Source organism: Gallus gallus, chromosome 1, assembly GCF_016699485.2.
Source record: "Gallus gallus isolate bGalGal1 chromosome 1, bGalGal1.mat.broiler.GRCg7b, whole genome shotgun sequence".
NCBI classification, from domain to species: domain Eukaryota; kingdom Metazoa; phylum Chordata; class Aves; order Galliformes; family Phasianidae; genus Gallus; species Gallus gallus.
In genome coordinates this window covers 190,136,478-190,156,912 of record NC_052532.1, presented here as the reverse complement: position 1 = coordinate 190,156,912, position 20,435 = coordinate 190,136,478, and the positions used below count along the sequence as shown (strand labels likewise).

At 43.7% G+C, this 20,435-nt stretch overlaps 2 protein-coding genes across 13 annotated transcripts in view; one reads left to right on the top strand and one right to left on the bottom strand.

Annotated features, from left to right (window-relative positions):
- Positions 1-31: 31 nt before the first annotated feature.
- TMEM126A (transmembrane protein 126A) lies at positions 32-7,086 on the bottom strand. The gene is made up of 7 exons (XM_046902743.1): positions 6,968-7,086; positions 6,665-6,734; positions 6,319-6,398; positions 5,312-5,436; positions 2,249-2,442; positions 926-1,040; positions 32-450 (listed from the first exon to the last, which is right to left on the bottom strand). The coding sequence occupies exons 4-7, from the start codon at positions 5,425-5,427 to the stop codon at positions 246-248; spliced, it is 630 nt and encodes a 209-aa protein (XP_046758699.1). The 5' UTR covers positions 5,428-5,436; positions 6,319-6,398; positions 6,665-6,734; positions 6,968-7,086; the 3' UTR covers positions 32-245.
- Positions 7,087-7,240: 154 nt separating this feature from the next.
- The window catches only part of DLG2 (discs large MAGUK scaffold protein 2), a 999,237-nt gene continuing 986,042 nt past the window's right edge, over positions 7,241-20,435 (top strand). For all 12 annotated transcript variants that reach the window (XM_040647195.2, XM_040647185.2, XM_040647172.2 and 9 more), the window contains exons 1-2: positions 7,241-7,393; positions 7,968-9,034. In XM_040647195.2, the coding sequence (XP_040503129.1) occupies positions 9,016-9,034 (19 nt within the window). In that variant the 5' untranslated portion in view covers positions 7,241-7,393; positions 7,968-9,015. The remainder of the gene's footprint in view (positions 7,394-7,967; positions 9,035-20,435) is intronic.

Here is a 20,435-nt window from a genome sequence, read left to right as displayed (position 1 = left end):
GCAATAAAAAAAAATGACTTCTTTTTCCCCATTTCCAAAGAAAAACACTTCTTTTTATAGAGATACTATCAAGGTATATATTCTGTGCCAGGCAGGACGAAGAACTTAACATTCAAGTTCAGGGTTGAAAAGAATGTCAGCACACAGTCTTAACCTTGTTTTCTATTAGAAGAAGGATGCAAGCACCAGCTTCTTTGTTTATTATTACAGTTTCTTATTCATGGCAACTGGAAAGTTGTTCAACTTCAGGCTTGTAACTCTTCAGGATCCCTGCTGGGCTTCATCTGCTCCAGTACTTTGACATATATTCCATGATGTTTAGTGGCAAGAAAAACTCCAGTCAAAACCTGTATGAGCACACCAAATCTCATCTTTCTAAAGACAGGCTGAGAAACTGAGAGCCAGAAGCGTAATAAGTTCTCTTTCCCTGGCAAGGGAGATGAAGAATACCTAAAAAACATAAACAGTGGTAGAAACTTACTTTTTTATTTTCCCCCATCCAATTTAAGCATCAGTATTTAAAGTCAGTAAAAATACGTTGGGTAGATACTTATTCTCACCCTCCTCTCCTAAGTTAAGTTCACCTGGTGGTGCTGGAATACTGAGTTCTCCCTTTGGTTAAATGCTGTAGAATCACACCTGCCAGGGAGTTTTGGTACTGGGCACTTCTCACTGTCAGCAACATTTAGCTACCCAGCCAAACACCACTAAGAAATGTTCACTGCTTTGTGGGATGGGAGCCTCAATTTAACACGCATACCTCTTAGGAACTTTTCCCTGTAATTGGATGACTGGTACAGATCACCTTCCACACAGTAAAAGCCTCCAGGAGGATACTGTGTGCATAGACTGAAAATTCACACCATTTAAACTGAGAGCTGGAAATATAACCAAATTCAACTCACAGCAGATTGATGAGACATACCTGGCTGCAAGGCTTCCATTCACAGGGACAGCCATGAAAATAGGGTAGAGACTACCCACAACAGCACCTATTAATCCTCCTCTGACCACAGCACAGACTTGGCAGTCCAGCTCACCTGCAGGACAAGCAAAGCATTTCATTGTCAATATTCACATAGCTCTATCATATTAACTTGTAAGCTGCATGCAACACAGAAACAGGCACTGCAGAAATGGCCAAGCTGTAAAGGTATGCAGGATTTTAATTTTTTTTTTTCCCCCTTCCTAAAAAGACCTTTTGTAAAATAAAACAACTCTCATTCCAGCTGTGATGGTTAAACAGTGGGTGCTAAGCACCAACAGCACTGCTCTGGCACTCCCCGCTCAGGACAGAGGGAGAAAATATGATGGAAAGAATGCTCACAGAGTGATAAGGACTGGGAGTTCATTCATCACGTACCATCACAGGCAGAACAGACTCAGCATAAGGGAGATTAATGTAGCAGTGAGCAGTAAGTTAACAAACTAGAGCATTGAGAACCAAAAGTAAATTAAACATGTCCCATAGGTGACAGCTCCTGCCTGGGGCTGCTCCTGTAGGGGCTCTCCATGGGCTATGCCTCCTTCAGGCTCATCTCTTGCTGCACTGTGGGCTCCTCCATGGCTGCAAGAGGAGAGCTGCTCTGCATGGTATCCACGGGCTGCAGGGAACAGCCTGCTCCAGCAGCCTCTCCTGGGCTGTAGGGAACAGCTTCTCCGTGCCTGGAAAACCTCTACACTGACTTTTGGGGCTGCAGGGCTGTTTCTCTCCTATTTCTCACTCCTCTCTCCCAGCTGCTGTTGTACAGATTTTCCCTCCCTTCAATCCACGCTCCCAGAGGTGCACCCAGTGTTGCTCATGGCTCAGCTCTGCCCAGCAGCAGGTCCCTGTGGGAGCTGCTCTGCCACTCCTGCAGCCCCCATTACCAAAACCTTGCCACATAAGCCCAATACACTAACCTGCAGAGAATTTATCACTCTAAAATTGACCTTCAAATGAAATGTTACAGATAGTGGAATCCAAACTGCTTTGTTGCAGTTTAAATGCCGATTTCACATGAGAGTAAAGTACTAAAAATCAGGGAGGTCTAACAGGAAAGAATTATGTACATGTGAAAATACACATACCTCTCTCTCCCACTCACAACCTGAACAGCTCACTGCTGCCCAACATACTGCATAATCTGTTTCTGAGACCCTGCTTTACCAATTAAGGTTTTCAAGATATGCAGAGTGAACGCTGGATGAGCTGTTCCTATGTGCACAGAAAGCAAAGGCTTTTTGATAACAACAAATTACATTTTACCTGAAAATAGAGGCTCACGCAGGAAAGCATCATAAACTGCCACTGTTGAAATAAATGGAATAACAGCCATTGGCAAAGCAGATATTATGGCAGCCTTTCTGATATTTAGGATCTTCCTGAAGAAATTATTTGCTGTTAAGCCACATAAGCTTGCATTTCCTGCAAGGAAGTATGATCCATGATTACAAAGGTTCCTGTAAGAAAATAATAATAATAAAAAAAAGTCTCTTTAGACAATGAGAAATGTAAAATTGCTTTGTTTATTCAGTGCTACAGTTCATTTCTGAGTGAAATGCATTCCTTATCATTATGCCTGCCACTGTCAGTTGATGAGCGAAAATAATGCTTTGTTTGGGTTTCCACAAACCTAAACTTTCCAAGAATAATAACTATTGCCAGGCAAAGCAATTAATGGGAAGGCAGTTCAGTTCTGAGGGTGTGCCAATAACGTTATGTTAAAAGTGTATTTTTCAGTGTATCAAAAGTTGCATTTACTGTTGAAAGCCACGAAGATAATCAAATGCTTCACCAATCACAAAACGTATGCTAGGGCAAATGTCATACTTATTTGCACAGTTATCAAATGTAACAATCTCTAAAGCTTTAGCAGTCCGATACGTTATTTTAAAAATGCACCTACTTAAAACTCTTCCACATTAAAATGGTCCAGAGGAGGGCCATGAAGATGATCAGAGGGCTGGAGCACCTCTCCTATGAAGAAAGGTTGAGGGAACTGGCCTTGTTTAGCTTGGAGAAGAGAAGGCTCTGGGGAGACCTCATTGTGGCCTTCCAGTACTTGAAGGGAGTGTATAAACAGGAGGAGGAACGGCTGTTTATGAGGGTGGATAGTGATAGGACAAGGGGGAATGGTTTTAAACTGAGACAGGGGAGGTTTAGGTTAGATATTAGGAGGAAGTTTTTCCACACAGAGGGTGATGAAGCACTGGAACAGGTTGCCCAAGGAGGCTGTGGATGCCCCATCCCTGGAGGCATTCAAGGCCAGGCTGGATGTGGCTCTGGGCAGCCTGGTCTGGTGGTTGGTGCCTTTGCACATAGCAGGGGGGTTGAAACTAGATGATCATTGTGGTTCTTTTCAACCCAGGCCATTCTATGATTCTATGATTAATGCTTAGAGTAACACTGAGCACCCATAAACCATATAAAACATCAGTAGATTTAAGTGCTGATTCTGCAAAGCTTTAAAGTAAAAGTATCTGACAATCAATGACACCAATTATTTCAATTTTGAATAGGACAGTACTTTCACTGTTGGTACATATCAGATTTTCAAACATGGATATATGCTACTCACAATTCAGTTACGATGTTACGCAGCACAGCAACCTACCTGGTCAAATATTGCTCCTGCTCTTATTTAGGAGTTATGGTGCATTTCTTTGTTTGCTTTAAGAAATGGGCCTACTTGCTTTCCAGATCACCATTCTCACAGTTCTGGATGTCATTTACAGACTGTCTCCAGAGCACAGTTTCTAAGAACCAGCTGTTCTATTGCTCCATTTACAACCACAGGTAGTGAAATGCATGCGAGCATATACACACATGCAGAGCACGGAGATTAAAATTTACCAGTGTGTTTGAGAATCTGATTAGAGCACAACAGCATACAAAGGAGGAACAGAATCTCATCAGTCTTACTGATGTACAGAATAGCTGCACAGCACAAAAGGAGAGAAAGGAAGGACTGAGGAATTGTTTCTGTATGGTTTTATACCAACTCTCTATTGTTAAAAACACAATCTTTGGTGAACATGATCTACCAGTTTGGCTGCAGCACAATTCCAGCTGTCAGTGATCCACCTAGTAGGGTATGCCAACTTCAAGGCCTGCTAAGGCAACTTCAAATGAGGGTGCAGGCCCCCTCAACAGAGCTGTATCAGGGGACGGTTAGGCTGGGCGTTAGGATAAGGCCCTACACCAGAGGACAGTTGGCATTGAGCAGGCTGCCCAGGACAGTGGACACAGTTCTGAGCTGTTGGAGCTCAAGGAGCATTTAGATAATGCACTCAGGCATGGAGTTTGGGTTTTGAGTGGTCCTGTGTGGAACCAGGGCTTGGACTCAATGTGTCCTCTGTAACTTGAGACATCCTGCAAGCATTGACAGCTATTTCTTTCCAAGGCCCAGCTATCTCTAGGTACTGCAGTTTCTATCAAGAGTTACTTACATTCCACTTAGTTCCCAGTTCTGGGGAAGGAGACGCGTTTGAAGCTGTGTACAAGCACAGCAAATCCTACACAGAGCTACAACACTGTAATATGAGGGATAAAGCCATGGTGTTATCTTCTCTGTCCTGGGTGAGGAGACCCCGTGTTACTAGCTGTAGTTTGCTTGGTCAGCAATTTAGTCCCGTTAGTTTAAAACTAATAATTGCAAAAGCTTCTTGTTACTTTGAATTATTCAGACAAGATGTATGCAAGATACCTATGTGTCAACCAGCTCAGGTCCGGTCTGACTTTGCAATGAAATACATTATAAAACACCGGTGTCTGTGAGGTCCAGAGGCTGTTCAGCTATTTTTGTGCTGCACAATGCCCTTGCTGATGAGCTTAGCATATGGCTCTGGTCAATTTGTAAGCACCACCTGGCTACCTCAGCCTCACCTTCCTGAAACAGGGAGCAGCACAGAATGAAGTGCAGAAAGCAGCAGCGTGATGCTCACTCCGTTCTGGCCCCAGGCCAGCCCTGCTCAATGCATGACAACTCCAGCAGAACCACATGGGTATCTGCCTTATGCTCTCCAGCATTTCAGTTTCCTAGAAAATGCATGACTGCATGAAGGCTCAGAGCCAGTCGGGGCTAATCAGCCATCTCAGAACCTTAAGCACTGGGGAGTGCATGCCAGAAACCAACAGAACAGGATCACTGAGACGTAACCATACTTGAGGAATACAAAACAAGTTTTCTCTTCTAGACAATAAGAAGCTTCTCTGCAAGTATTTCTGTAACTGCGAGGAAGGTTTGCAATACAAAAGAAAGCAGGGAGAGAACAGTCTCCAAAAGACTTTCAATGTTTGATACAGTTCATTCATTTCACCAGCACTTACTGATCTGATTTAGGAAGCTCATTCAACAACTTGTGTATGATTTCCATCCGCTTCACTCTTTCCAAATATAGCGTTCGCTGTGGAGAATCTAGCTCAAGAAATTCTCTTCCTGTCATTTTGAAGTCCTGGATCATAAGGAAGAAACAAAGGAATGTAATCAAAGTTACACACCCCCAGTATGCATCAAACAAACATTTACATTCCTCTGCACTGTGCAATCAGAAACGCATTTCCTATTCTTTGTGGCAGCTATCAGATGTAAAATGTGCAATCCAGCTCCAGAAGTCTATGATATTTTTGACTGTGTGAACCCTACTGAACTGCTTTCTTTAGCAGAGGGTGTTAAAGGTGGGGTTTGACAATGGCTTTGAGCCAACTTAAGTGCTCGCTCTGATCACCCCCCCCTCCAGGCACCAGCTCCACAGCATCACCAGCCCTAGGGGCCAGGCAGCAGCTTGCTGAACTCACACAGATAGAAACCACCTTGGAGGCAATGATGGATGACAGCGAATGGCCTTAAGTTACACCAGGAGAGGTTCAGCTTGGATATTAGGAGAAGTTTCTTCTCAGAAAGAGTGGTGAGGCATTGGAACAGACTGCTCAGGGAGGGGGTAGAGTCACCACCCCTGGAGGTGTTCAGGAAACATGGAGATGCGGCACTGAGGGACATGGTCAGTGGGCATGGTGGGGATGGGCTGGATATATATATAACCATATTGTATAAAGGTTTAAATTAATCATAAGGATATCTACTCTCTGCTTTTACATGCCATCACTAATGGCTTTTTTTATCGGTGCTCCTAGCCAGAGACATGTATCAAGTCAGAAAGCGTGAAGTTTTTGGTTAGGTATAGTATGTAGTGATTTAAATGCTTTTTTAAGGTATTTTAAGGAATTACCCAAACTTAAGTTGTTTAGTTATAAGTGGCTTAAGTTTATTTTCTAATTTGAAAGCTACTTCCTAAAGTCCAACTACAAGACTGTATCTTATCAATGCTTATAAATACCTGAAGTGTGGGAGTCAAGGGATGGGGCCAGGCTCTTTTCAGTGGTGCCCAGCAACAGGACAAAGGGCAACGAGCACAAACTGGAACACAGGAAGTTCCATATGAAGATGAAGAACTCTGTTACTGTGAGGGTGACAGAGTGCTGGAACAGCTGCCCAGAGAGGCTGTGGAGAGATTCAAGGCCTGTCTGGATGCCATCCTGTGCAATCAACTGCAGGGCACCTGCTTTAGCAGCGGGTTGAACTCGATGACCTCCAAAGGTCCCTTCCAACCCCTACGATTCTGTGATTCACCTCAGACTGGGATACAGAAGTGGGGAACGCAGTGACAAAAGAGCAGTGCTCACCTGGGGTCAGCAGGACCAGCACAAGGTTTGAACTCTTTTCTTTCTGGGGAGTTTGGGTGGACACCCAGACCTGTTTGTGTGGTAAATCGCACACATAAGAGGAAACATTGTGTTACTGACCAATAAGTGCCCCCAGGTACTCTCACTGCCCACTCCCCTCCGAGGGGCTCCCAGCAGCCCAACTACCCACTGCCTTCCCCTCTCCGCACCTTGGGTGTCCTCAAACCCCCAGGCCTGACTCCGGGCCAAGCCCCAGAACTTCACACTCAACCGCAGCCCGGCCCCGGAGGGTCCCCAAAGTACCACCAAAGCCGCCGAGCTCCTTCCCCACGACCATGCGCTGCCCGAGTCCGCCCGCCCGATCTCACCGCGGCGCTCCCGCCGCCAGGCCTCGTCCTTACACCGTAACCCCTCCCACCTCCACTACCCCCCTATGGGCGCCACCATCTTGCTCGCGATCACGTGCGCGGCGGCTTCAAGAGGCCGCCTCTGATTGGGCGTCCCCCGGCGGCGCAGCACGATGGCACGCGATTGGCTGCTTCTCGTGGCGGGTGGGGGTCAGCGGCCGGGCCCGGTGCGCGTTGCTAGGGGCGGCGGATGGCGGCAGCGGTGGCGGCGGCTCCTCCATGGAGACGGGGCTGAGCGGGATCCGGCAGCCGGCGGCCCAGACGCGGGGACTCCCCCTAGTGGAGCGCGGAGCTTTCCATGGGGGGAGGTCCAGTTCTCGGGGTAACCCGCTGACCCCCTACCCTCCCCCGGCCCCAGCACCATCGCGGGGCGCTGCCTGCGGCCGCCTCCCCTCAGGCCCTGCACCCTCTCCCGACCCCTCCTCAGCCCCCGCCCGCTTCCCTTCTCCTTCCTCCTCCACTTCATACTCCGCTGCCCGTCCCCGTCCAACCCTGCCTGCATCCTTGCTCCATCCCCTCAGCCCTGGCCGTGGTCCCCTGCGATCTGAGGGAAATTGTCTTCTTCCTTACACGCAGCCCTGCACCTCCGCTTCTCCCCTATCCACCCCAGCCCTCTCCGCTCCAAAAAGCGCCAGGCAGTCCCTTTCAGAGCTGGAGAAGCGAGGGGGAGGGAAGGCGGGATAGGCAGATCTCTGGTGATGTTCACCCCCCTTCACACGTTCAGTTTCCATATCCTAAAGAAGAGACGCGAAGCCAAAGCCCTCTGCATGCATCCCGTCTCCCTGTGCAGGGAAGGAGAGCTCTCAGAGCCTGCCCACCTATTTCATAGCTTTTCCCTAACGAAATAGATGAGGAAAATCTATCCCTGTTCTGTGTCTCTCTTTTTGTTTTTCCAGAAAAAAGGAGAGAGGGAGAGAGAGAGAGAGGCTCACGTCGATGCCAACCAGCTGCGCTTCTGAGTGGGAAACTCTGGACTGATCTAATGGCTGGCTCTTTCTTTCAGTGATACTTCATTATCTCTGAAAATGAACCTTTTGTGAAGCTCTTCTCCTAATTCTCCTTATCCCACTTTGATGAGGCGGCTGCTGTGCGAGGGAAGAAATGGCACGAAGTAAATGACTCCGGTACAAAGCGATCTGCTTTGCCAAAGTGCCCAGTGAGCAGCACTGTCACTTTAATAATTCCAGGTCAAGGGATTTGCTTTCCTCCTTTTCAATCCTCTCTTTTAATACATGGGAGGATCAGAGGGACGTTAAAGACCGTAAGGCTGGGTGGCTTGCAGATAATAAAAATGAAAGTGACTGGCCGGTGATCTCTGTTGGGTAAGAGGGTGATATTGGAAGGCTGTTGTCTGGTGAGGAAAAAGGGACCTTTTCAGTCTGCTGTGTAATGGATACATAGCTAGCAAAATCCGTTCAAGAATTGAAAGAAGTTTAAAGAGTCACTTTGGATTGCTTTTTGTCTTGCTCCTTATTTGGATTATTTGGGAGTTTTTGTCCTGCAAATAATGTGTTCTTGAACATGTACAGGTGGAGCGTTAAGACAGCTGCCTAGAGATGGACTGTGCCTTAATTGTATTACTTAAAATCTTTTAATTTTCAATCTTTGCTGCCGGAAGAGGAGTTACAATAGGGTTTTTGTATTGTCAAGGAACATTTTCTCTTGTATTTTTATAGAATCAAATATATTTTAAAGAAATTGAAAGCATCTCTTAAACATCCGAAAAGCTTCCCCCCCCCTTTTTTTTTCTTATTTGTGGGAAACATCGGAAATCCAATACAAGAAAAAACAGCAAGTATTGCTGGAAATGAAGACTGAAGCTGCATTTCCTAACTGAACTGTAAAAGTGTTTTGCACTAGATAGCCAGTTCCTGACCTCGCAGTGCTCCATCGTTAATACCTGTAAATAAGTGCTTGCAACCAGATTCAGAAGTAGGAAGAAGAATGCCAGTCAAGAAGAAAGGTGGGCTATGAAGCTTCCTATCTCATTTTGCATCTCCATTGTGTTAGATTGTTGATTTCTGCTACTTATAATTCGAAATTAAAAGATCTTTGCTGAGGGATTGAAATTGTTTTTCTTCTGCGCTGAAAATGGGAGGAAAATCTGTGCACTTACAGTAGGAATGTTTAAATGTCATGGTTTTAAATGTGCCCTGTCAAATCTGGTCTTAAGTTTATATTTTGTAAGTATGAGCTCTCAGAGATCTTGAACAGGCACCAAGGGGAGAGCTTGGTGTTGTGAGAAGCCTCTCTTACAAACACTAATGACTTTTCAAATCATGACTATTCTCTATTCTTAACGTGTTTGGCGGGTAAAGATCAGCCATCAGTAGCAGGGTAAGCAAATAACTGAACAAAATTTCAGTGCTATTTTTAAATAAAAGTTCCAAAGTTGTGTTTTGAAGAAGATTTGAACTTGTTTTTTTTTTTTTTTTTTAATTAATTTTGATTTGCATTCCTTAATCTAATATAAAAGTAATATATCTATGACTGTAGTATGTTGTAAAGTCTGTGATCAGAGCAAGTATAAAGCAGCTTTGAAAAATGTGGTTTCCAGTGTTCAGACAAGAACTGGGGCAAATTCGTACACTGAAAGCACTTGTAGACCTTGGGTTGTGTTTGGTTCCCTGCAAATGTGGTACCTGTTTAAAGTTTCAGAAGATGCCAGTAGGATAAATGACAAGTGAGCCTTTCCTATGCAGCTCAGCTCTCCAGCTGTCCTCGGAGTTGATACATCCCTGGGTCTAAAACAAAAGTGTGGGGGAACAAAAAGTGAACATTTGACATCAGGAAAGGGGATGTAGGTAATGTGATTTCTCATTAATTTCCTTATAAGTAATATGCCCTCAGTATTAGTTATGAGTTAACTTTTACTGTGTAAATAGTAATAAAAACACACGATTGCTGGCAGTATTTTCAAACTAATAACAATGAATGAGATGTTGTGTTTCTGTTTTAATAGATGACAGTGCAGAAACAAATTTTCAAACCTGAATGGATCATTGTCATTCATGAATTACTTAGAATTGTATGTAGTAATGATGGGAATGTATATGGAGGAGTATCACTCTTAATTCATACTGCTGTGTTTCAAACACGTCACCCTAATGTACCGTGAGGGCTTCCCTACTATACATGTTTACAGATGGAGAAGTATGACTGCCTTCTTGGTTATTATGTTAACTTTGAAATAGATGATTGGCACTGAGGATATCTCTGTGCCAGATGTTTTGCTGCATTTCAGTTTCAGAATAGTTGCTGCAGTATTCTGGGGGGTGAAATCATAGGGGCTCTTTTATGCAGGAGATTAGATTGGTAATCTAATCTGTCCTTAAAAATCAGTGCATTTCTTATTTGTTTCTAGACAGTCTGTTTCATTCTGAATGGACATCAAGGCTTTCATTTTCCCTTCTGACATAGAATCACAGGATGGCTTGTGTTGGAAGGGACCTCAAAGACCATCTAGTTCCAAGCCCCTGCCCAGTGAGAATACATGCTTTGACAGCTTTTAAATACAATCTCGAGAGACACAAACGGCCTCTGAAAGACTTTGTATCATTACATAGAATCATAGAATGGCCTGGGTTGAAAAGGACCATAGAGATCATCTAGTTTCACCCCCCCCCTGCTGTGTGCAGGGTCGCCAACCACCACACCAGGCTGCCCAGAGCCACATCCAGCCTGGCCTTGAATGCCTCCAGGGATGGGGCATCCACAGCCTCCTTGGGCAACCTGTTCCAGTGCCTCACCACCCTCTGTGTGGAAAAACTTCCTCCTAATATCTAACCTAAACCTCCCCTGTCTCAGTTTAAAACCATTCCCTCTTGTCCTATCACTGTCAGCGTACTGAAGTTGCCAGTGTGAATGTATTTGAGTATTACAAATGTATTTAAGCGTGCAGGATTACAAATATTAGTGAATCAGCAGCTTTACTGTTACCTTGCGTGACATAATTTATGGCATTTTTTGGCAAAAATTAAGTCTAAGTCCATGCAATAGACTTTCCAAATGTAATTAAAAGCTTTCTGACAACTTGAAGCACGCTATCATTTGGAAAAAAAAAACAACAAAAAACAAAACAAAAACCCAACTATCTGCTTTTCTTACAAGTAGTCCATACTATTCCTACGGCCAAAGGAGGCTGAGAGTGTTTTCCCTCTGTTTGCTGTTCCTATTTGTTTGCTTTATGCTTTTGCCAGTACTTTGTGTCCAACTTGTTTCCGCCATCTGCTGATGATTTATTTTCCCTTTCTGGCCATAAGTATTTGGGAGCTCACGTTCTGTCTTCCTCTCCCATGCCATCTGTAGAAATCTCAGTGGGACACGTACTTCTAGGCTATGCAAAATCATGCACTGCAATAGCAGCAGTAAGAACAGGATCATCCCTCTGCGTTTCAGAACTTCTCAATGTGGTGCTATTTTGAATTTGATCAAAACATTCTCCTAAAATTGGTAGCCCTGGCCTGTCTAGGCAGGAAAAATAGTTTAATTGTAACAAAACTTATAAGTTAGAGGAAGCTCTGATTTGTTATGTATGTGGAGAAAAGGGCTTGCTGATGATTCTGATCATGTTGGTGTCGATTTGTGATTGCCCTTGCCTGATGTGCTGGAGTGACACGATTTTCTCTTCTCAGCTTATTCTGAAGGGAAACAGGGCTCTGTGTTCCTCACTGGCCGAGTTGGCATGCTTGCTGCCAACCTCAGGGGAAAAAATAGGAAGAAGAAACAAGTCTGGAAAGGGAGAGTGAAGTACCCTAGGGGTGTGGAATGTGCTCCCTCTAGATAAGGGATGAGATGTTGTAGGGATACGTGTGCTGCTGTTAGTGATTCAAGCAGTGGCTGTCCTCTTTAGCTTTACTGTTTACATCGTTTGATGTAAAATTTTAAGTGTCAAACTCAACAGTTGATTTTACCCGCAAAATTATTTGTCGCACAGCGCCATTTGGAGACAGTGTGGGATGAACAAATTTGAGAATTAAATGGATTCATTATTTTCTCTTAATTTTCTCTTAATTTGTACTCTTACTTTCACAAATTAACTCGTGTATGTTTAAATACAGCTGCTCATTAAAAACTTATGGAACTTCTTGAGGAAAGCTTTGCTTCAAAATGAAGTAGTACTGACATCCGGAAGAATCTTATTAAGCCAAGATAGCTTTTCATATGGTTTTTACATTTTTCTTCCCTCTCCCTCCCAGAGTTACTTGGCCCTTTTGATTTTTTGTTAACTCTAAGGCAATTTATTTAGACTTGTGAGTGCATGAATGTTGGTTTCATGCACAAAATACTGAATATTGTAAAATGTTACTGCAACTTGTTCACATCTTTCACAGCGACAGAAGAAGTAAAGTAGATCCATGCTCCGCTTTAGAGAGACAAGATTCCAGTCTTGAACCCTGCTTACAATTGACACAGATGTGGCAGAGACCCCCACATAGATTCATTAGGGTTGGAAAACACCTCTAAGATCACCTAATCCAACCATTAACCTATCCCCACCATGGCCACTAACCATGTTCCTCAGTGCCACATCTCTGAAAGAATAGGCAGGCATTGGCACAGGCTGCCCAGGGAGGTGGTTGGGTCACCATCCCTGGAGGTGTTCAAGATATGTTTAGGTGTTGTACTGAGGGACATGGCTTAGTGGGGAAATGGTGGTGGTGGGTGAATGGTTTGGCAGGATGATCCTGGAGGTCTTTCCCAGCCTTGGTGATTCTATGTTTCTGTCTCCGTAGCTCTTCAACACTTCCATGGCTGGTGACTCCACCACCTCCCTGGGCAGCCTATGCCAATGCCTCACCACTCTTCCTGAGAAGAATTTTTTCCTAGCATCCAAGCTGAACCTCCCCTGGATCAATGTAGGGCCATTACCTGTCCTCCTATCGCTGTTACCTGGGAGAAGAGGCCAACCCCCACCTGACCACCACCGCCTTTCAGACATTTAAGGTCTCCCCTGAGCCTCCTCCAAACTAAACCTCTAGATGCTTGGCTGCACACAGAAAGGCATTCTGGTTCTTTTTGGCTGAGAATAATTTATTTTTCATCATACTTCTTGTATAAGGAAATGCTTTCAAGGACATATTAAGGCAACCAACAATAAGAATTAAAAAGCATTGATCTGATCCCATGTGGACTACAACTGCCATTTAGGAGAATCTGCTAGATGTGCTTTAGGAAATGCTGATTATACTGTGATAATGCTAATTTTATGTCTCTGGTCTGTTGAAAGGAAGAGGTCTAAAAACAACTGATCAGGAATTCTTAAAGCAAAATATATTATGGGCCAGGAAATTTAGCTTCTGTTAATGTACTGGAGTTCTTTGTGCACTGCGTGTCTTTTTAAATAACAGAATGTTAATTTAGAATTGTAACTTCTGATGCTCAGAAGTGTTAATGGACACAGTTGCAGTCTCCTTACAGCCTACTAAGCAGGAAATCCAGTAGGCATTGAAGTAGGGGATTTTTGTTTCCCTTTTCCTTCTAGCAAGCATTACAGGCTGTTTGTCATTTCAGCTGCTGAATAAATGTTCTCAAATAAGTACATGGCTAAAAAGCCACATTTTTCATCTTAGTTATTACAGTGAATTGATGGGTAGCAGTGCAAAGATGAAGGCTAGCTTTACAGGCCAGGGAAAGAACGATTTTCCAAGAGTGGGACGTGTTAACAGAAAATTATTCTCTAAGGTTTGTGGAGGGAGCACAGGGTAACCACACTGACCGACGTGGCTCAGTGAGATGATGCTCAGCCTCTCCTTTAGATTTTAGTGGGAAGAAAAAAAACATCTCATTTTCTGAGGTCTTTATGACAGCTGACGCGTGTTTTGTGAGTGCTATAAATTAACAGCATTCATTATTTTTGTGGGGAAAAGTGACATAAATTGTTGTACTGTTAGTCACTAGAATTGGAAGCAGCCATACTGTTGATAGAGACAAGAGGCAGCTGTGCATCCTCTCCTCAATTCCCGTTGAATGCATATTGCATTCAGTGGAAGCAATGCTATCTTGCATGATAAGCATTTTTTTTTCCTTCTCAGCCTCCTTTCTTTTCTTCTGAATTTCTTCCAGATGGTAGAGTTAGATGTCAGAGGGTGACCATGGGGGGAAAAAGCTAAATTTGTACCCAGTTGCCAAATATGATATAAGGGGATTTTGTAGTCCCTGCTTCAGCAAAATGGGAATTACTGCCTTACTCAGTTTTGCTTATTTTGGTGAGATCCCAACAAGTTCTTGCTTTGTACAGGTATTGCGAGTCTGTTTCGCTGTAGTATCTCATTTCATTTGCTGTAGATTAAAACAATGCCAAACAATGTCTTTATAAAAGCAAACATCATGTTTTCTGTTGCCATATTCATCCCAGAAATAGCCAGGGCTGCCTTGACCTTGGGAGCTATTGGAGAGGGTCCAGAGGAGGGCCACAAAGATGATCAGAGGGTTGGAGCAGCTCCCCTTTGAAGACAGGCTGAGGGTGCTGGGCTTGTTCAGCCTGGAGAAGAGAAGGCTGTGGGGTGACCTCATTGCAGCCTTCCAGTACCTAAAGGGAGCCTATAAACAGGAGGGGAGTCAACTTTTTATAAGGATAGATAATGGCAAGACAAGAGGAAATGGTTTTAAGTTGAAGGAGAGTTGTTCGTAGCAAGAGAGTGGTGAGGTGCTGGAACAGGCTGCCCAGAGAGATTGTGGATGCCCCATCCCTGGAGGTGTTCAAGGCCAGGTTGGATGGGGCCCTGGGCAGCCTGGCCTAGTATTAAATGTGGAGGTTGGTGGCCCTGCCTGTGGCGAGTGGGTTAGAGCTCCATGATCCTTGTGGTCCCTTCCAACCCAAGCCATTCTATGATCCTATGACATGATGGGTGATGACAGTGCTAACCAACATCACTGCACCCTACTGGAGCAATTCCAGTCCCCTTCCAGCTGAGTTCTCGGTGTTGTGCACTACACTTGTGCACTTGCAAGTAGAGGCATGCTAAGCTGTGCTCTTAAAAGAAAATAAAAATCCCCCCACAAGTAACCCAAACAGATTTACAGATGTAATTGCCAAATGTTCTAAACGTAGTTTCCTGTTGTTGCCCAGAGGGACATGTTTTGTTCATCAGCTCAGAGTCTCTACTCCGATACAAAGGTTCTTGAATGAGAAACTCCAAAGTGGTTCTGGGTAAATGGGAGCTCCTACTGTGTATTTTGGTAATAAATAAAAGCGCAATGTCATTCCATTCTATTCCACTTTATGTCAGTGTTACTGGGCTAGATCTGAATTTTCTTAATTCCACATTGTTTTCTTTCATGTGAAACAATACTTCTGTTGTATGAGGTTTGGAAGTTCCTTATTCCAGAACAGACGCCTTTGTGTTTGCTTTCTGCCTCATTCCAGTTCTCACATTTATGTTCATTTTGATTTTGAATGTTCTTTTAGTGCAAAAACATACACAGCAGCTGCATGGTGTAACTCCTGGTTTTCACTCTTACAACTAAATATCAAGTTCCACTAGTCTTGTATATGACATGCAACTAGATTGTAAGCTCTCCAAGCAGGGCTCTTGATTTTTTTTCTGTGGCTGTTAAGCTTTGCCAAGTTGCCTTTATTTTACTGCATAAATAAGAAGTTTTCATTAGTTGTTACATCATTTTGGGGGTGTGTGGCCTCATTTCCATTCTGTCTTCATATTTGCATCATTGATTTTTACACTTAGATTTGAACATTGTGACACTTGAAAGGCAGAAATAAGAAGCTCAGGTGAAGCTAATTATACTTGCTGGGTTTTTCTAATTCGAGAAGAGTTTCAGGGCTCCAGAACCTGTTTATTTTAGGAGCTGAGACACTAACAATCTGTGTAGCCAGGACAAGAAATGCGAGAAAACATCACCCACAAAGAGGCCCCGAATTACCTTCAATGGGAGCTGGGAAAAAAAGAGCTCGTTAGGAAATAGGAATGGCCCCATTGGGATCAGCAGCTGATAACAGCAACTGATAACAGCATCTAAATCTTTCAGCTCACCTATCAGCTGCTGAACCCTTCTGCACTCCCTAAAAAGAAGTGACCTAGTAGACACCACGTCCCAGAAAGAGCCAATGGTGAGGAATAAGTGGGCTCTTTCTTGTTATAAAGATAAAATGATGATACAGAAAACAAACAGGTGATGCACTAATTATTGTATTATTATTATTATTTTTGGAGAGTTGATTGTAGAAAGAGGTGAGTAGAGGAGTGGTATTTGTGGGGTTGCAGGGTAAGCTATTCCCATCTGCTCAGATGGAGCTGGGGGCACTGGGAATGCAGAAGGTGCTTTCCCTTCAGCAGAAATGCTGGAGAAAAGTCTGGTTTTAAGGTGAGCCAGTCCCTACCTGATCTTTATATAGTTATCCTGTTCCTTGTAAGTACGTTTAATCAAGTTTAAAGGACTATATTTAAAACTTGAAAAAAGAAAAGCGAAGGTAGTGGTTCAACAGAACAGATGTACGGTTACGTGTTGTAAAACCAAGCATGAAGACACTCAGACAACAAGCTTACATTGCAGCTAATCAGCATTGAAAACTGAATTTGTTTGTAAAGACCCAAAAAGTCTGATTCTTAACAAACATGTTAAAAAAAACCCAAAGGGAACTTAAGCATTCTTTTGTTTCGTTTATGTTCATGCTGTGTTTCATAAAGCTGACAGTCCTCTTCAGCTTCGCCCACCAGTCTTGTGTTCTGTGGCATTACTCAGTCTTCAGTCAGGGTTTATGAACTTCTTTAAGAGAAAGTGAATTCCAGAAGACAGAATAAAAGGCTTTGGAAATGTAAACCAAGTACCAAATTTGCAAGGACTGGAACTGGTTAGCCTGGAAAGGAGACTGAGCTGGGGAGGAATGTGAGAAGTCGCGCTGCGTAGAACAGGCTATAAAGGGAGTGGTGGTTTGTTTCCTACATTGGCATCTGGAGGACAAGAAGGAAGTTGTCCTAAATGATAATAAAAAAGATGGAAATTATATAGCAAAAAAATTATATAGCAAAAAAATTATATATATATATATATATATATATACACATGTATGTATCAGTTGCATCTTTAAGTGCTGAAATTAGCTGCTGTGGACTTTGCAGGAGGTTAGCAGTGAAGTTAGGTCCTGCCCAGCAGGGAGGTAGATAGAAAACCCCTAATGGGGCTCCTCCAGGCTTTGTGTATCTGCAATTTCCGTTTCTCAGAGCATCCACCTGACAGATCGCAGTGTAATTCCTGCCCTTCTCAGCAATCTCACTTGCAGAGCATTTAGCCCTGCTTCTTGCATCATTTTCACAAATCAGTATTCTGGGAGAAGAGGCTGCTGTGCAATTTCTGCCATCCGATTGCTGCCTTTTGCTCTGACTGGAACACGGAGAGCTGCAGGAACACAACTGCATGTTAACACAGCTTGGTGCAGAGCTCCTGACCTCCTTCGAGTCCAATCTCACTCGGTGTTTGGATGTTTTAGCATAGCTGTGTGTGCAGTGCTGCTCTGTTCTGTAAAATGTGCTGTAAAACTGCTGCACAGCAGTTCTGGCTGAAAATCGGAGCCATTTCTTGGCTGCTAAAAGCATCAAGGTCTGGAATGATACCTCTTCACAACTAACCTGCTTCTAAATTTATGTTTTGCAGGAAGACAGAGAATTCACAAAGGCTAAGGTTAATTTCAGAAGATTATGCTTCTTTATACGTTTAATGGAGAGTGTGTGCTTTCTCAGTAGGGCGACTCAGAGCAAAAACTTAACTTTACATCTCATTCCTTGAGAGAGTCTCTCCACTGACTCACATTTAATCTTTATAGCCCTGTGGCAGTTGCCCCTGCTGCTCCTCTGCTTCCTAGAAGCTGAAACCACTGCAATAAGCCTGCTTGGCAATGACTTACGTGATCAACCCTCTTTTTTTCTGTCCCCTTTCTGTCCTTAGTAGGACAGTAGATGGGTTTACTTGCCATGCGTGCTCCCAAGAACTGTTAATTTTAACCCCTTTACTTATTTGTTGGAAGTGCTCAGCACACTCAGTGATAGTATTTGTCAGATACACCATATCTTGTGTTTCCTTGAGGTTGAATAACCCATATGATGTCTTTCCTTGAGGGTTTATTAAAGCCCTGTTGCAGCTATGAAGGGCCAGAGCTGCTGAGGGATTTCTGGTTTGTACAGTGCCATCTATTCCCTGTCTGCTGTCCCTCTGTGCAATCTGATAGATCTTTTTTTTTTTCCATCTCATTTATGTATGTATATGTATTTCTATGATGATTGCCATTTCCATACTAATTCTCAAGGCTTTTGCAGCACTATAACCTGCAATTTGAATTTTAAAATTCAGTCTCCTGTAGGAGTTCTGAAGCCCAGGTCTGTGTACAGAGCATGGTGTTCTAGTAGGATTCATTCCTTTGTGCTTGCTGTTGTGTGTGGAGTTGAAGAAAGGTAAATGAGTGGCTGATAGCTGAGGCTTGGATCAGACCCAGGGATGTCTGGAACTTAAAAGAAAAATATTTCATGCCCTCCCTTTGATCTATGAGAACTCATTTCAAAATTTTGAGGTCTCCAGAGCACAGGATCAAATTGAGATCTCACAATGACAGAGGCAAGGGAACGGCGTTTGCTCAGACCTCTGGCTGTTCTGTCAGTGCTCATCTAAAGTAAGGTTTGGATTCCAAAGTAAAAGTAGTTTTGGAGACCCTTTTCGTTTAAAGTAATTGAAGTTCACCGTGAATACTTCCTTGCACCCTTTCTCAGTGCTCTGATTACATTTCTCACTTCTATTTTGGCTGCTGCCTTTTTCCTCCCCCATTCTTCAGCTTTACTTTTCCAGCTTTACTGCCCTACATTTTCCCAATTCTGATTCTCCAAAGACTGGAAAGAGCCTCTTGAAATATGTTGGCATGTTTTTTTGGTTAAAGTCACCTATGCTGAGGACTTTGCAAGTCAGAAGTAATTAAAATCCCTTTTTGAAAAGGGAGTGGACACAATTAAAAATGGAAAATTGAAGTAAAAAAAAAAAAAAAGGATTAGATCTCAACTCATCTTCAACAGCTCTCGCTGAGGAAATAATAATAATTTTTAATTATTTTAAGCCAACACTGTTGTACCCCCAAAATCTTGTAGTTCATAGAGTCACTGAATATCCCGAGGTGGAAGGGACCCATGAGGAGTTCAACTACTGGCTCCATGTAAGGCTGGCCAAAATTCAACTCTTTGAAAGGGTAGATAATGGCAGGACAAGGCGAAATGGTTTTAAGCTTAGGGAGGGAAGATTTAGGGTGGATGTCAGGGGGAAGTTCTTTACTATGAGAGTGGTGAGGTGCTGGAACAGACTACCCAAAGAGGTTCTGGATGCCCCATCCCTGGAGGTGTTCAAGGCCAGGTTGGATGGGGCCCTGGGCAGCCTGGCCTAGTATTAAATGTGGAGGTTGGTGGCCCTGCCTGTGGCGGGGGGTGTTGGAGCTTCATGATCCTTGTGGTCCCTTCCAACCCAAGCCATTCTATGGTTCAACCCATATTTGATGCCGATAAGGGGGAAAAATTGCAAATGTGATACTAGACTTGCTGAGAGACTATCTGGGGTTCTGAGCAAACCTGGTTCTCTCTGGGTGTCAGTGGTCACTTGGCACTGCCTTGTGATGCAGAGTGCTTTTAACCATGTGACTGCAGTCTCTTGCATGTACAAGGCCAAATTTTCCAGTTCCTACTAAGTTTGACATTGAATTTGCTCTTATTTTCTCTCCATTTTTTAAACTGTCTTGTTTCATAGCAGGAATTAGAAGGCAGCAGCAGCACTCAGGAGGTTTGCGGGTATTCAAAGCACTGCAGTTTATCTGAAATAATGATTGGTGTTGGCTAGTATGCTGTTGTTACGGTTTTGTGGTGGCCAGGAGGACATACAGGGGATTGAAAATAGGAGCATAGCAACATTTCCTTGAATTATGGAGGGCTTCTGTCTTCTCTTTTTTGAGTCATCATTGATCGGTGTACCCTGGTTTGAGATTTGAGAGTGGAGCTTCTCAACAGCTCGTTCTGAATCAGTTTTCTCTTTCTCATGTAGCTTCAATTAATCATGTTAATCAAACCTTTTCCAATTTAATTAGTGGAATTCATAGTTATTCCTAAATTAGCTTCAAAAAGAGCTGGGGCTGTTCAGCCTGGGAGACCTGAGAGCAGCCTTTCTGTATCTGGAAAGAAAGAATGGGACAGACTCCATAGCAGGGTGTGTGGTGATAGGACAAGAGGAAATGGCTTGAAACTAGAAGAGAGGAGGTTCAGCTTGGACATAAGGAAAAGGGTTATTACAATAAGGGTGGTGGTGAGGCACTGGCACAGGTTGCCCAGAGAGGTGGTGGATGCCCCATCCCCAGAGACGCTCAAGGTCAGGTTGGACGAGGCTCT